This window comes from Hyperolius riggenbachi, chromosome 7, assembly GCF_040937935.1.
Source record: "Hyperolius riggenbachi isolate aHypRig1 chromosome 7, aHypRig1.pri, whole genome shotgun sequence".
In the NCBI taxonomy this organism is placed as follows: Eukaryota; Metazoa; Chordata; class Amphibia; order Anura; family Hyperoliidae; genus Hyperolius; species Hyperolius riggenbachi.
The window spans coordinates 315571199-315588030 of record NC_090652.1 but is presented as its reverse complement, the minus strand read 5'-3'; the positions used below and the strand labels follow the sequence as shown (position 1 = coordinate 315588030).

The window sequence follows — 16832 nt, the reverse complement described above, 5'->3', positions numbered from 1 at the left end:
GTAAATTGTGATGCTGTTTTCCACTAGAGTGATTCGCTTTTTTTGAATCGCATTTGCAGCCTGCTGCCTTTTTGCTGTGTATGCGCTCCTATACAAAGTGTACGAGTGCAAGTTGCCACTACGTGATTTTTCCTGCTTTTTTTTTTTCCACAATTCAAACTAATTTTCCCGTTGAGTTTTGTTCCCTCCTGTCGGAAATCGCAAATGCACTGTACACGGATAGACTGATTGCAATCGAATCACGGCGCAATCACGTTAGCGGAAATACAAAGCATTGCAGTGTGATTGTGTTTCATAGTGGATAAGGGCCCTTACACAGCAGCCATATTTGTACTGCAGGCGTTTTGCTGCATAGCTTAAATTGCGCCCTGCGTAGCTACACTGTTAGCCAATGGACTGCGTTTGTCCGCGTTCTATTTTCTGTATTTTTCTTCTAAGAAATTGCACAGCTTTCTGCTTCTTTTACATATCGTGTGCGATTGTAATTCTATTGTATTTTGCTACAAAATTAAAAATTACAAACAAATTGTATGAACATGATAAAAACGTAATTGCAGAGCACAGAAACAATGAATAACCGCCCGTGATATCATAGAGATAAGGGCTCTTTTTCACCAAAAATCGCAAACCCACTGTGATCTGGACGTGATTTTCTCCGTTTAAAATGAGCGTGGTTTTCAGCGGGGGATGCAAATTAATTACAGGTCAATCGCAAACAGACAAAAATTGAGTATGCAGAGCGTTTGCGATTGGTCAAAAATCTAAATGCATTGGTGGAAAACAGGGACGGCGATTCCCTACCATCGGCAAAACGCAAGCACTGTGATAATCCAATTGAAACACAGGCGGTGGAAAAGAGCTCTTAGTGACGAAGTTGGCGGGTGATATGTGTTACTTTATTCTGGTGAATGGCCAATCTCCCTCCCCCCCCCCCCCCCCCCCCCCACTTCACCTAAAAGGTAAGATCTGGTACACACATTTAATCATTGACCAATCTTACCACCTCCATGTAGTATGAGCTCTTACCTACACAATCTGTGCACACTACACCTCATACTACATGGAGGTGGTGAAATTGGCCAGTGATTGGCCAATCATAATTGGCTGTGTGGACCAGGCTTAAGAGTTCAACCCATCCAGACCATCTCACCGATAAGCTCTCCCCAGCCCCGGCATCTTTATATCAGCTATTGTGGCAGTTTGGGGATATCTCAGAAAGTTGCATTATCATTGTTTGAGGTTTAGATGCTGCCCTCCTATTCACTCCCTCACAATGAAAGACAAAACCTGCAACCCCCACTGTGTCCATTACACACTTCAAACACTGTCCTGGTGAATTGAGGGAGAAGTGCAAGCTGTGTGTCCCTGAGGAGGAGAGGATCAGATGATCCTACCGCTCCATAGCTAGTCATGGCGATAGTCCTGACATCTAGACATGCCAGACATTCATTCTAGCAGAGCACAGGGCTATCTGCAGAGTTTACTGTTTGTTTGTTTGTTTGTTTGTTTGTTTGTTTGTCTCGCTCGCTCTGCAGACTCAGTAACATTTGGGGGTAGGGCGCTGTCACCTCTGTACACTGAATAGTGAGGGACTGTCTTAAATCTTTCTATGAATCCTTATTAGATGCATTCCTAAAACACTTGTGAGAGTAGAAAACTTTCTCTACATACCCTTAAATGTCAGTCAGTCAGTCAGGCTCAGGGTGGCGGGGCAGAGAACAGCTATAAACCAGACACCTTCTTCTTAGGGAGTATCTAGAAATCTGAACTCTGAATGATTCTTTATCAGTGACTTAGCAGAAGGCTCTTTGTGAAAAGAGCAGAGTAACCAAGCAGCTCAGGGTGACCCAAGCTACTAGGAATGTATAAGGGGGATAAATGGAACCAAAATGCCCTCCTACTAAAAAAGCAAAGCTTGGTGTAATTTGCCTTTTTAAAACAGAAGGAAATCTATTTCTCTCCAGTCCCTTACAACAGTCTTTCAGGACTGGAATTTTTATTTCCCCTTGGACTGACTGTAATTTATTGCGCCTTTCCCCATTAAAGCCGCTCCAAGCCGCTGCCTGGGTGGTCTGTAGGTTGAGGCGCCCCTGGTACCCCATCCTGAACATGTGACCCTGGCCTGCAAACTTCCAGACCACTCTCTAACTGTGCCCTGCTATAGTGGTCTGGGATCCAACCCCCTCATGCTGAGTGTTAAAGGGGAATTACATTACTATAGTCCCACCTGCAGGAGGCGGGGTTTATACACAGGTGCCTGAAACTCAGCTTCCTCTCCCCCCTGCAGCTCTTAGACTTGGTATGATCCACCACAAACCTTCTGCTCTTCTCATTTCAGGCCACAGAGGAGAAGGAGGAGATGGAGGAGCTCCAGGCCTACAACCGCCGTCTCCTGCACAATATTCTTCCGAAGGACGTGGCCGCTCACTTCCTGGCGCGCGAGAGACGCAATGATGAGCTCTATTACCAGTCCTGTGAGTGCGTCGCTGTCATGTTCGCTTCCATCAGTAACTTCTCGGAGTTCTATGTGGAGCTGGAGGCCAACAACGAGGGGGTGGAGTGTCTGCGACTTCTCAACGAGATCATAGCGGACTTCGATGAGGTGAGTCTGAGAGATCCGGATGGGGAGGAGGTCTTTATTTCACGAACACGTTATACCTGAACTTAGAGATGACTGAAGCAGGGGTGCAACTAGAAACCATGGAACCCATAGCAAAATTTGTCCCCCCACACACACACACACACACCAGTTTTAGGTGGCTTGATGAACCACCCAGTAATAGGTAGCCCCCCAGTATGGGTAGTCAGAGGGTCCCCAGTATTGGTTAGCCCCAATATAGACTACCAGTGTAGGCAGCCACAGCAGCTCACAATTTTAGCATTCTCAGTATGCGTAGCCTGTAGTAGCTCTCCCCGACTATGGGTAGCCAGAGGGGTATTAGGTAGCCCCCCAGTATGGGTAGTCAAAGGGGCCCCCAGTATTGGTTAGCCCCAGTATAGGTAGCCACAGTGGCTCACAGTATTAGCTAGCATTTCCAGTATAGGTAGCCTGATGTAGCCCCTCCCCAGTATGGGTAGCCAGAAGGGCCCCCAGTATTAGGTAGCCCTCTAATATATGTAAAATCACCTCTCCAGGCTCCACCGATGTTCCACCTTCTCCAGGCACCCCTCTCTATGATTCCAGCACCGTCTGGGATGCCTGGAGTAGGTGGATTGCAGGTTTACGCTGCTCTGCACCTCAGGGGCCTTGCTGCGGGTCTCCGCTTATCACCGCCTACCGCTGGCACCAGACCCCCTTGGGCTATGGGCCCCATAGTAGCCACTAGGGGCTTGATTCACAAAGCGGTGCTAACCTACTTAGCACGTCTAAAGTCTTTAGACGCGCTAACCAGGGTGCTAAGTAGGTTAGCACCGGATTTCTCAATCAGATCGTGCGCTAACTTTGCGCGCGTAAAGTTTTACGCGCGCTAAGTCCCATAGACTTTAATGGGCACTTCGCGCGGTGCGCCCTGTGCTCTGTGCAGTACGCGCGTAAAGTTTTACGCGCATAAAGTTTTGCGCGCGTAAAGTTTTATGCGCGAAAAGCTTGTTTAGACGTGCTAAGGGAGTTTTCACAGGCGTGCTAACAGTTAGCACCGCTTTGTGAATCAAGCCCCATGGCTGTTATGGTGATCCCTACACCACTGGACTGAATCAGAGGGGGTGTGTCTGTGTAGTCTGCAGTAGGGATGATCAATGAGATGCGTATATTAACGAGTTTATGCAAATGCATGCAAATTTGTATGCAAATTTATGCAGCTTGAAAACAGACCAGTCTAGTCCCACCCAGGTTTAAATTGATTGGTCCATTTTCACGCTGCATATAGTTGTATACAAATTTGCATACATTTGCATAAACTTGGAAATATTCACATCTCATTGATCATCATCCCTAATCTGCAGCTTTAACTGGATTAAACCTCTGCTGTATGTAAATAATGAATGTCCTCTACTGACCCCCAATTCACAGATTATCAGCGAAGACGACTTCCGGCAGCTGGAGAAGATAAAGACCATCGGAAGCACTTACATGGCGGCTTCTGGGCTGAACGACACGACTTACGACAAGGCCGGCAAGTCGCACATCAAGGCGCTGGCGGATTACGCGATGCGGCTGATGGATCAGATGAAATACATCAATGAACATTCCTTCAACAACTTCCAGATGAAGATCGGTGAGGAGCGCTGAGAATGACGCTGACAGAACATAACAGCCCACAATACAGGAAGTCTGACACATAGCGGCCAGGCGTGGTCGTTATACAAATTGTATGTCTGGCTGGCTGCAGCCTGTAGCTCCTTACTGCCAGGAGAGTGGGAGTGGCCTCTCCATCACAGATCACATGGCCCAGTCCACCTCCCCCCTCTGCTGAGAGACATTGAGGCCAGCGCTGTACGTACAGTTCAGCAGTTCCTCTCTGATCAGTGTGTACTGAAGCATTTCATTCTTCTTGCACCCTCCAAGGGTTACTAATGAAGTCCTGAACCTCTTATCACCCTTTTACTTAACAGTAGATCCGTGGTCTTAAGCTAGGTCTACACGGAGCGATTCGGCGGCTCGATTAGCTGCCGGATCGACTCTTCCGCATCCCGCGCGAACCCGCCGTTTCCCCGCTCGTGCTTCGGATTCGATACCCCCTCGTCCCTGCCGGCGCCGCTTATCTTCTGCTCGATTCCCCGCTATTGTCCGCTCGCGGGGAATCGGCCGCGGCGAGATCGGATCTGTCGGATCTTATCAATCGAGCATCAGCGGCTCGATTGATAAGACACATCGTGCTGTGTAGACCCGGCATTATAACCCCTCCCAGATTGATGGGCAGCAACAATTGCTTTTCTCAGATGATTGCTGATGTCTTCCCTCCTTGGCATTGTGGTAATACACAACAAATCGCTGAAGCCCAGCAATCTGCAGAATCTTCTGCCTTCATACGGGGGGGATGCACGTCCAGATCATGAGTGCATTGGATTAGCAGCACCTGAGCAATACTAACACTGCTAAAGTAATGCTACATACACACTTAAGATAAAAGTCTTTGAAAATGAAAGATCACAGACCAGTTTTACCCCCTTCCATGTAGTATGAGAGCCACACCTACACAGTCTATTCTATGGAGCTGCACTCCCCATCAGACAGAAATCTTACCCCCTTCCATGTAGTATGAGAACCACACCTACACAGTCTATTCTATGGAGCTGCACTCCCCATCAGACAGAAATCTTACCCCCTTCCATGTAGTATGAGAGCCATACCTACACAGTCTATTCTAGGAGCTGAACTCCCCATCAGACAGAAATCTTACCCCCTTCCATGTAGTATGAGAGCCATACCTACACAGTCTATTCTATGGAGCTGCACTCCCCATCAGACAGAAATCTTACCCCCTTCCATGTAGTATGAGAGCCACACCTACACAGTCTATTCTATGGAGCTGAGCTCCCCATCAGACAGAAATCTTACCCCCATTCCATGTGGTATGAGAGCCACACCTACACAGTCTATTCTATGGAGCTGCACTCCCCATCAGACAGAAATCTTACCCCCTTCCATGTAGTATGAGAGCCACACCTACACAGTCTATTCTATGGAGCTGAACTCCCCATCAGACAGAAATCTTACCCCCTTCCATGTAGTATGAGAGCCATACCTACACAGTCTATTCTATGGAGCTGCACTCCCCATCAGACAGAAATCTTACCCCCTTCCATGTAGTATGAGAGCCATACCTACACAGTCTATTCTATGGAGCTGCACTCCCCATCAGACAGAAATCTTACCCCCTTCCATGTAGTATGAGAGCCACACCTACACAGTCTATTCTATGGAGCTGAGCTCCCCATCAGACAGAAATCTTACCCCCATTCCATGTGGTATGAGAGCCACACCTACACAGTCTATTCTATGGAGCTGCACTCCCCATCAGACAGAAATCTTACCCCCTTCCATGTAGTATGAGAGCCACACCTACACAGTCTATTCTATGGAGCTGAACTCCCCATCAGACAGAAATCTTACCACCTTCCATGTAGTATGAGAGCCACACCTACACAGTCTATTCTATGGAGCTGCACTCCCCATCAGACAGAAATCTTACCCCCTTCCATGTAGTATGAGAGCCATACCTACACAGTCTATTCTAGGAGCTGAACTCCCCATCAGACAGAAATCTTACCCCCTTCCATGTAGTATGAGAGCCATACCTACACAGTCTATTCTATGGAGCTGCACTCCCCATCAGACAGAAATCTTACCCCCTTCCATGTAGTATGAGAGCCACACCTACACAGTCTATTCTATGGAGCTGAGCTCCCCATCAGACAGAAATCTTACCCCCATTCCATGTGGTATGAGAGCCACACCTACACAGTCTATTCTATGGAGCTGCACTCCCCATCAGACAGAAATCTTACCCCCTTCCATGTAGTATGAGAGCCACACCTACACAGTCTATTCTATGGAGCTGAACTCCCCATCAGACAGAAATCTTACCCCCTTCCATGTAGTATGAGAGCCATACCTACACAGTCTATTCTATGGAGCTGCACTCCCCATCAGACAGAAATCTTACCCCCTTCCATGTAGTATGAGAGCCACACCTACACAGTCTATTCTATGGAGCTGAACTCCCCATCAGACAGAAATCTTACCCCCTTCCATGTAGTATGAGAGCCATACCTACACAGTCTATTCTATGGAGCTGCACTCCCCATCAGACAGAAATCTTACCCCCTTCCATGTAGTATGAGAGCCATACCTACACAGTCTATTCTATGGAGCTGCACTCCCCATCAGACAGATATCTTACCCCCTTCCATGTAGTATGAGAGCCATACCTACACAGTCTATTCTATGGAGCTGCACTCCCCATCAGATAGAAATCTTACCACCCTCCATGTAGTATGAGAGCCACACCTACACAGTCTATTCTATGGAGCTGCACTCCCCATCAGACAGAAATCTTATCCCCTTCCATGTAGTATGAGAGCCATACTCTACACAGTCTATTCTATGGAGCTGCACTCCCCATCAGACAGAAATCTTACCCCCTTCCATGTAGTATGAGAGCCATACTCTACACAGTCTATTCTATGGAGCTGCACTCCCCATCAGACAGAAATCTTACCACCTTCCATGTAGTATGAGAGCCACACCTACACAGTCTATTCTATGGAGCTGAACTCCCCATCAGACAGACATCTTACCCCCTTCCATGTAGTATGAGAGCCACACCTACACAGTCTATTCTATGGAGCTGCACTCCCCATCAGACAGAAATCTTACCCCCTTCCATGTAGTATGAGAGCCACACCTACACAGTCTTTTCTATGGAGCTGAACTCCCAATCAGACAGAAATCTTTGCAAGATGCTGCACACAAAGATGCTGTACACATGCAACAGATCAGTATCTGCAAAAGATCAGTTCCCGCAAAAAATCAGTTCCTGCAAAAGATCCGTTCCTACAAAATGCATTTATAGTCTATGACGGGGGTGCCCAATAGGTCGTTCGCGATCTACCGGTAGATCGCGACCGCCTATTTGGTAGATCGCGGCCTTTCGGCTGCGTCTTGTCAAATTTAGCTGCTGCTGTGTTGCAGCCTGTGAAGTTTTATGTAGCCGTGCTGTCAGAAAAAGCTACTGAGCGCGCGGCTGAAGGGGAGAGGCGCGGCTGAAGGGGAGAGGCGCGGCTGAAGGGGAGAGGAGCGAATAGTGAACATCTCCCCCTCCTCTATGATACTGTGCATACCATGTGGCCACGCCTCCCCCAGGTCCCGCGGGTCTTCAGAGGCTAACGCTCCTCCATCTTGTGAGGAGAAGAGTGCATGGAGGCCAAAGGCTTTGCTGCTGAGGTAGGCATATAGCGGCAATTTTAAATTTTGGTGGTGGGGATTCCTTGACTGATGCGATGGCTGAGGCTTGTTTGTGGTAGTTGCGAGGGGGAAGGGGATTTGGTCATTATAAACGCCATGTGCTGTGGTGGGGGCCTCAGCTGTATTATGTCAGCCTAATGCACAGTATGCATCTTCCAGCCAATTTTTAAAGCAGCTCGCGAACCGAGAAAGTGTGAGCACCCCTGCTCTGTGATATCTGCAGATCCTCATACTCACCGTGTTTAACAGACCTTCATCTGCAGATCTGAAAATCCATCCTGGTGGATCTGATCTACAGATGAATGTCTGTTAAACAAGGTGTGTATGATGATCTGCAGATATCATAGATGATGAATGTATTTTGCAGGAACAGATCTTTTGCAGATACTGATCTGTTGCATGTGTACGGGCATCTTTGTGTGCAGCATCTTGCAAAGATTTCTGTCTGATGGGGAGTGCAGCTCCATAGAATAGACTGTGTAGGTGTGGCTCTCATACTACATGGAAGGGGGTAAGATTTCTGTCTGATGGGGAGTGCAGCTCCATAGAATAGACTGTGTAGGTGTGGCTCTCATACTACATGGAAGGAGGTAAGATTTCTGTCTGATGGGGAGTTCAGCTCCATAGAATAGACTGTGTAGGTGTGGCTCTCATACTACATGGAAGGGGGTAAGATTTCTGTCTGATGGGGAGTGCAGCTCCATAGAATAGACTGTGTAGGTGTGGCTCTCATACTACATGGAAGGGGGTAAGATTTCTGTCTGATGGGGAGTGCAGCTCCATAGAATAGACTGTGTAGGTGTGGCTCTCATACTACATGGAAGGGGGTAAGATTTCTGTCTGATGGGGAGTTCAGCTCCATAGAATAGACTGTGTAGGTATGGCTCTCATACTACATGGAAGGGGGTAAGATTTCTGTCTGATGGGGAGTGCAGCTCCATAGAATAGACTGTGTAGGTATGGCTCTCATACTACATGGAAGGGGGTAAGATTTCTGTCTGATGGGGGGAGTGCAGCTCCATAGAATTAGAGTGACCAGACGTCCCGGATTGCCCGGGACACGTCCCGGATTCGGGGTCCGCTGTCCCAGGCTTAATGAGGTCCCGGGAAACGTCCCGCTTTCAGCAGCGGGACGTCCCGGCCTCGGGACTCTGGCCACTCTCTCCTCAATGAACTGGCAGCGGCGTCTATAGACGCCGTGCCAGTTCATTGCCCGCAGCCCCGCTCCAGCCTCCTCTTCCGGTGTCTGTTTCCGACACCGGCAGGCGAGCAGGGCTACGGCAAGATGGCTGCCGAAGCCCTGTACTGGAGACCTATTTGTGTCACTAGTACAGGGCTTCGGGCGCCATCTTGCCGTAGCCCTGTCAGCGCGGGAGAGAAGAGCAGGAGGAGGAAGACGGTCCCGGGACGGAGCAGCGCGCCAGAGGCCGGACACTTCTGCCAGGTGAGTAAATGCTTTCTTTTCCAGGTGAAATGTTTGCCCGCATTGTTTCTTTTCCAGGTGAAATGTTTGCCCGCATTGTTTCTTTTCCAGGTGAAATGTTTGCCCGCATTGTTTCTTTTCCAGGTGAAATGTTTGCCCGCATTGTTTCTTTTCCAGGTGAAATGTTTGCCCGCATTGTTTCTTTTCCAGGTGAAATGTTTGCCCGCATTGTTTCTTTTCCAGGTGAAATGTTTGCCCGCATTGTTTCTTTTCTGGCGAAATGTTTGGCCGCAGTGCGTTTCTTTTCTGGTGAAATGTTTGGCCGCAGTGCGTTTCTTTTCTGGTGAAATGTTTGCCCGCAGTGTGTTTCTTTTCTGGTGAAATGTTTGGCCGCAGTGCGTTTCTTTTCTGGTGAAATGTTTGCCCGCAGTGCGTTTATTTTGTACTGACATGTTGCCCGCATTGCGTTTATTTTGTACTGACATGTTTGCCCGCATTGCATTTATTTTATACTGACATGTTGCCTATTGCGTTTATTTTCTGGTGTCCGGGGTAACTGTTACTGCATTTATTATTTAATGGTCATAGATGGCTATGTTTGCTGCTTTGTGGTTACGGTATACTATTAGCATCACACAGTTTCTGCACACCCATGATACAAAGTCTCGTTTGTCCACATCATGGCGTAAACACTGCTTTCTTATGCCTCGCTGTTACATCATTACGTTAGCTCCACCCATACAATGTCATGGCCACGCCCATATTTTCGGCGCGCTGCGCGCGCCGCAGCCCCCCTCCCCCAGTCTTCGCCGCTGTGTGCTCCTCACTCCTTCCCACTTTTCGCCGCGGCGCGCTACGCGCGCCGCCCCCCCCCCCCCCCCCACCCCGTCCCAGGTTGGACCCACAAAAATATGGTCACTCTAATAGAATAGACTGTGTAGGTATGGCTCTCATACTACATGGAAGGGGGTAAGATTTCTGTCTGATGGGGAGTGCAGCTCCATAGAATAGACTCTGTAGGTGTGGCTCTCATACTACATGGGAGGGGGTAAGATTTCTGTCTGATGGGGAGTGCAGCTCCATAGAATAGGCTGTGTAGGTGTGGCTCTCATACTACATGGAAGGGGGTAAGATTTCTGTCTGAGGAGTGCAGCTCCATAGAATAGACTGTGTAGGTATGGCTCTCATACTACATGGAAGGGGGTAAGATTTCTGTCTGATGGGGAGTGCAGCTCCATAGAATAGACTCTGTAGGTGTGGCTCTCATACTACATGGGAGGGGGTAAGATTTCTGTCTGATGGGGAGTGCAGCTCCATAGAATAGGCTGTGTAGGTATGGCTCTCATACTACATGGAAGGGGGTAAGATTTCTGTCTGATAGGGAGTGCAGCTCCATAGAATAGACTGTGTAGAGTATGGCTCTCATACTACATGGAATGGGGTAAGATTTCTGTCTGATGGGGAGTGCAGCTCCATAGAATAGACTGTGTAGGTATGGCTCTCATACTACATAGAAGGGGGTAAGATTTCTATCTGATGGGGAGTTCAGCTCCATAGAATAGACTGTGTAGGTGTGGCTCTCATACTACATGAAGGGGAGTAAGATTTCTGTCTGATGGGGAGTGCAGCTCCATAGAATAGACTGTGTAGGCGTGGCTCTCATACTACATGGAAGGGGGTAAAATTGGTCTGTGATCTTTCATTTTCCAAAGACTTTTATCTCAAGTGTGTATGCAGCCTAAGAATTCTGCATCTTTCCTTTGTTAAAGGACACCTGAAGTGAGCAGGATATGAAGGCAGACATATTTATTTCCTTATAAACAATGCCGGTTGCCTGGCTGTCCTGCTGATCCTCTGCCTCTAATAATTTTAACCATAGCCCCTGAACAAACATGCAGCAGATCAGGAGCTCTGACTGAAGTGTGACTGGATTATCTGCATGCTTGTTTCAGTTGTGTGATTCACCCTCTACTGCAGCCAAAGAGATCAGCAGGGCTGCCAGGCAACTGGTATTATTTAACAGGAAATAAATATGGCAGCCTCCATATTCTTTTCATGTTAGGTTCCCGCTAAATAAATTATAGCACGGTGTAATATGTCACGTGTTATCTATCCTTCTGAGGTCATATTTCCCTAGTTTTAGAACAATTATGAAAATGATGATTTTTTTTTTCATTATTTCTTGACAAAACAGAAGTTAGAGAGGGTGTTTTTTTCTTTTTCCCGCGACCGTCACGGCCTGTAGACCATGTTCTGTGTCAGGGGTGCGGATGGCATGATTGGTGCCCCTTAGTATTTCAGTTACAGCAGGTCTGCATGATATTCCCAAACGTATGGCATGCTGGTGCATGTAGTTCCACTTTGATAAAACCAGAGGATGCAGATAATACACGTCATCTGTAATATGGGTATGTGACGCCTCTCTCTCTCTCTCTCTCTCCCGTGTCTGCGACAGGTCTGAACATCGGGCCGGTGGTTGCCGGGGTGATCGGAGCACGCAAGCCGCAGTACGATATTTGGGGGAACACCGTGAACGTGGCGAGTCGCATGGACAGCACCGGTGTGCCGGAGAGGATACAGGTGAGGATGGAGTCACGCAGCGTCACTAACAACGGCAGCTACTCCATTATATAACACCTTAAGGTGGACCTCCGCTGTAGATTCCTAAGTGATAAAGAGCCAGAATAACACTTGCTATGACTGTACCACTATTATTTACTCAATGCAGCAACAGCTGACTAATTAAGCTGCAGGGAGGTATAGTGGCAGCTCTGAAGGAGACCATACTGTGGCTGGCGCTGTACTCTCCTCACTCCTCCTCTCTGTGATAGGCTGGCTCAGTGGCACAGGTAGAAAGCACAGCACCCCTCAGGCTACGCTATGAGGCTCCTCCCACCCACAATCTCTCAGCAGTCTTTGGATAGGCAGAAAACTGCCATGGCAGTTTTTTTTAGAAAGGGGTGTGGCTAACCTACAAAACCTGGGTTATTTGCCACAAGAGGTGGACTTTTAAGACATTTTTTTACTGCTACTCTGTTTTTATTTTTACACTGCTGGTCCACTTAAAAAAAATAACTTGTGCCTGGAAAGCCAGCAGCCATATGAAGCTATCTGCAAGTGAATCTGAAGAAGCCTGAAAAGATTCTTGCCTACATAGAGGCAAGGCTCTGCATCTCATGGAGCCTTCTGGGTCCTCACTCCGTCCTTGTGTACCAGCGCCGTCTCTCCTCGGGAGCAGTCTCATCCCCGAGTGCTTGCTAAGACAAGCAGATCAGTACCGCACACGTGCGAGGCCAGGCTCACGCACTACGGAAACACTCAGCAACGCCAGTACTTCTGATGCCTGCCGAGGAATCCCGAAGGTGCCTAAATTCAAAGAAGGCAGTGATGGACCGAGAGGATGGAATGAGGACCAGGAAGGCTTATGGGATTCAGAGCCATTCCTCTATGTAGGGGAATATCTCACCTGAAGAGAGGTTAGTTTCCTTCAGCTTCAGTGTAAAACCATTCCTCTCCGTTTCCCGATTCTGATACCTGTTATACAGGGTGGCGCATGAAAGACCGGCCCGTCTGGCTGCCACGAGCGCACAGGCAAACCCCGGTTGGCCGGTCCACCTCTTACTCTATCCCTGCTGTGTGTATCATCCTCGGCATTGCTGAATTCGCCGGCATCTGCTGCCGTTCCTGCCTTTAACCTCCCTGCCGTTATGATTATTTGCGGCGCACGGCCGAGGGAGGGTTTTTTCTTTTTTTTTTTAGCATGTAGCTAGCCTAGCACTAGCTACATGCTTCCCACCTCCCTTCGCTATCCCACCCACCCCTCCGATCCCTGCCGGCGCAAATACCTTTCTGAACGGGATTTCTGTATGGGCTTCCCCCATCGCCATGGCGACGATCAGACTGACGGCAGACGTCATTGACGTCAGAGGGAGTCCCGATCCACCCCATAGCGCAGCCTGGCAGTGATTGGCCAGGCTGTGCAAGGGGTCTGCGGGGGGGGGGCTCTTTCGCGTCGGGTATCGTCGTGGAGCAGCGGCGATCGGAACAAACACGCAGCTAGCAAAGTGCTGGCTGCGTTTTTGAAAAAAAAATTATGCAAATCGGCCCAGTAGGGCCTGAGGAATCCTCCGCGGCGGCATAGCCCCAGCTCAGCTCGGGATTACCGCCAAGGAGGTTAATAGCATTTTTTAGTGATGCATTTAAAATAAATCTGCAAACCCAACCCAACATGAAATGTAATAGTTGCATTGTTAAAATTAGGTTCTGGTCTTTGTCTTTTGTTCCACATTAAATACGAGTTATATCTGTGAGATCAGAGAGCAGAACAAAGGAGACCGTCATAGCCCCTCCCCTCCTATGAGTTACGCGTATTTGCTGCCATATAAGACACACTTTTTCTCCCCCAAAAATGGGGAGTAAAAGTCCCCGAGTCTTATACTGTAAAGGCAGGGAATCCCCGGCTTACGAATTCCCGCCAATATGAACTGCCGACCCGCCGTCATCGGGGATTCCCTGCCTGTGTGCCTGGCTCCCCCCACATGCCTCTCCTCCCTCCTCCTTGTGTCTCCTGACGCCCCTGTGCGTGCAGCTGCAGCTGGCTTACCTCATCCACCATGCCCGCAGCAATTGCAGACACCAGTCTTCTCCATGCGGCTTCCTCTAGTGCCAGGCTTCTAATGATGACACGATCATTAGACGCCGCATGGAGAAGACAGATGTCTGCAATCCACACAGGCATGGGAGGCCAGGAGAAGCAAGGGGGAGGGAGGAGAGGCATGCTGGGGAGCCAGGCACACTGCGGGCACATGGGGGAGACCAGAGGAGACATGGGGACACAGGAAGAGAAATGGGGGAGACAGGAGGACACCATTGGAGGAGGACATGTACAAGACGGTCCTGAAATATGGAAGCACCAGGTTTAGTTTATTTTTTTTCCCTGGTTTTTGCCTTCTGGACCTAGGTGTGTCTTATACTCCGGAAGATACGGAGTTTTTGTGAGATCAGAGAGCAGTACACAGGAGACAGTCATAGCTCCTCCCCTCCTATGAGTTATTTGTGAGATCAGAGAGCGGTACACAGGAGACAGTCATAGCCCCTCCCCTCCTATGAGTTCTCTAATTTCACAGAAAGAACTCATAGGAGGGGATGGGCTATGACTGTCTCCTGTGTGCTGTTCTCTAATTTCACATCTCTAATTTCACAGAAAGAACAGCACACAGGAGACAGCCATAGCCCCTCCCCTCCTCAGGCTGTTATGAAGGGCGCCTCTAGGCATGCAGGTAGTTCTAGTTATTTTTTTATGGAGGATTCAGCAGACTGGAAAGCAGTAACTACACTCCACATAGTATGGTTATGTGCAAATTTTTTAATTTTAGGGTAAATAGGCCACTCACTTATGCCCTCGAAAACCGGACCAACATCCAGACCTGCTGGTTATAGCACACAGGCAGTGTATTAGGCCTCATTCACATCATTTAGCGCAGATGGCTGTTCGATCGGAATGCAATGCATACAATCGCACGCCATCTGCGCTACTATGCACTGCGCTGCGATTCTTGAAAAATGCATGCAGCAGTGCAATAGCGCATCTCACTGCTGTGCAGCGCATACGATGTGAATGGCAGAAGGGCTGTCTATGTACGTCTACCGTTCTTGCACGTCGCACACTATACGCTCTGCAAGAATGCGCACAGCAGTGCGTATAGTCTGAATGAGGCCTTTAATGTCACAGAGATGTATAATTCAAAACTAGCCCAGTCCCTATATCTGCTGTATAATGCCTTCTACACACCATGCAATTTTCCTGATGGATTGACAGATCGATCAACAATTTCCAGCATGACTGATGTCCTTCTGATTGAGAAAGCGATCGACTTTGAGATCAGTACTGTACTAAATCGATCTTTCTCGATCAAAAGCATATTGGACATGCTGGAACTTATGATATGATGGGAAAATTGCATGGTGTGTATAAAGGTGCCCATTAACGGTACAATTTTTTCACCAAATGCGATCTTTCGATGCGATTTTAACGAATTGTATAGAAAATTTGCCATTTATGAAATGGATCAATTCTTTGGTTGATTGCTAAATAGGGTAAAATCGATCATAAAATCGAATTTGAAGAATCATTCAGTAAATGTAAACAAAAGTCCGATTATTTTCGATCGTAAAAATCGCATCAAAAGATCGCATTTAGAAAAACAATTGTACCCTTAATGGGCACCTTATTATTAGTACACACGATGCAATTTTTTGATCAAAAGCGATTATTTTAGACAGGTCCGATCTGACTCCTGATCGATTTTGTATAGAAGTGATCAGAAAAACTATCGGGAATCAGATCAGACCTGTCGGAAATAATCTATTCGACCATCAATCTGAGTTTTTATGCTTCGTAGACACAATGCAATTTTCCATCAAACACGTTATTTACCTGGAGGTGGACCATGGACGGACATTCGCTAACAATCTGCCGCTTCTTTTCAGGTGACGGCCGACCTACAGCAAGTCCTCGCCGCCAACAACTACTCGCTGGAATGCCGAGGGGTGGTGAAGGTGAAAGGGAAGGGGGAGATGACCACTTACTTCCTAAACCACGGCCCCTCCAGACCCAGCTAGCAGAGCCAGAGAAACCGCTCTGTCACCGTGCACTGAAACCGTCCACTGGCCTGGCTCCGCCCCCAACGGATCCGCACGCTAACAGTGGATTGACCAAAGATTTTGGGTGTGGACTCCCGGCCGCAGAGCAAGGGGGCGCCACTATGGAGGACCAGAGAATAACGTTATTTATTGAAACTTTCTCAGCGATTCCTCTAGGAAGGATGGAATGTATCACGGTACTTGACCGCCAGCGGACCGCGCCAGCAAGCGCTCTACGGCCACATACCACGCTCCTGAGAGGGAGCTTCTTCCAGTTCAAAAACTGCCAATAAGACTACGGACAAAAAGTAAAAGTCCCAACGCGTACACTTTCCGGAGACGTTTTCTCCTACAGCATTGGCGAGCGGAATATCGATCCGACTCCATAACAGCCTCCAATTGGCTGGGAGCTTCCTAAAGCCCGCCCCTGCCGAAACTCCCGATAAATCGATCGGCTGCCTTCCTCCTGCGACAGCGATCGCTCAGTTCCTCGCCGAACGATCTGAACGTCCTTTTGTAATTATATTTTGTAATATTTTACTGTGGAGATCTAAAGAAAAAAAATACAAAGCAGATTCTATATTTTGTAAATTCTATACGAAAGAACAAGTGTTTCCCCGAGCTCATTCCTCGCGAACCGCTCGGACTTACGCCATCTTTACGCTTCCCATCCGTAACCGACACGGCAGTTTCTTCGGCACCACAATATACGGCAGAACGCGCTCGCATTTTGGGCGGCGTGACACTTTTCAAGCATTGACTTTTTCTGGGGGAATTTTCCGAGCGACTTGTCACAGATTTTGTACCGTCACTTATAAACGATTTTTCTTCCGTTACACAGGGGTGGAAACGCAAAGCTTA

At 48.3% G+C, this 16832-nt stretch overlaps 1 protein-coding gene across 1 annotated transcript in view; it reads left to right on the top strand.

Moving 5' to 3' along the window:
• ADCY5 (adenylate cyclase 5) overlaps positions 1–16279 on the top strand; it is a 210094-nt gene extending 193815 nt beyond the window's left edge. The window contains exons 18-21 of the mRNA XM_068246219.1: positions 2339–2602; positions 4010–4214; positions 11785–11909; positions 15819–16279. Of these exons, the coding sequence (XP_068102320.1) occupies positions 2339–2602; positions 4010–4214; positions 11785–11909; positions 15819–15950 (726 nt within the window). The 3' untranslated portion in view covers positions 15951–16279. The remainder of the gene's footprint in view (positions 1–2338; positions 2603–4009; positions 4215–11784; positions 11910–15818) is intronic.
• The last annotated feature ends 553 nt before the right edge of the window (positions 16280–16832 follow it).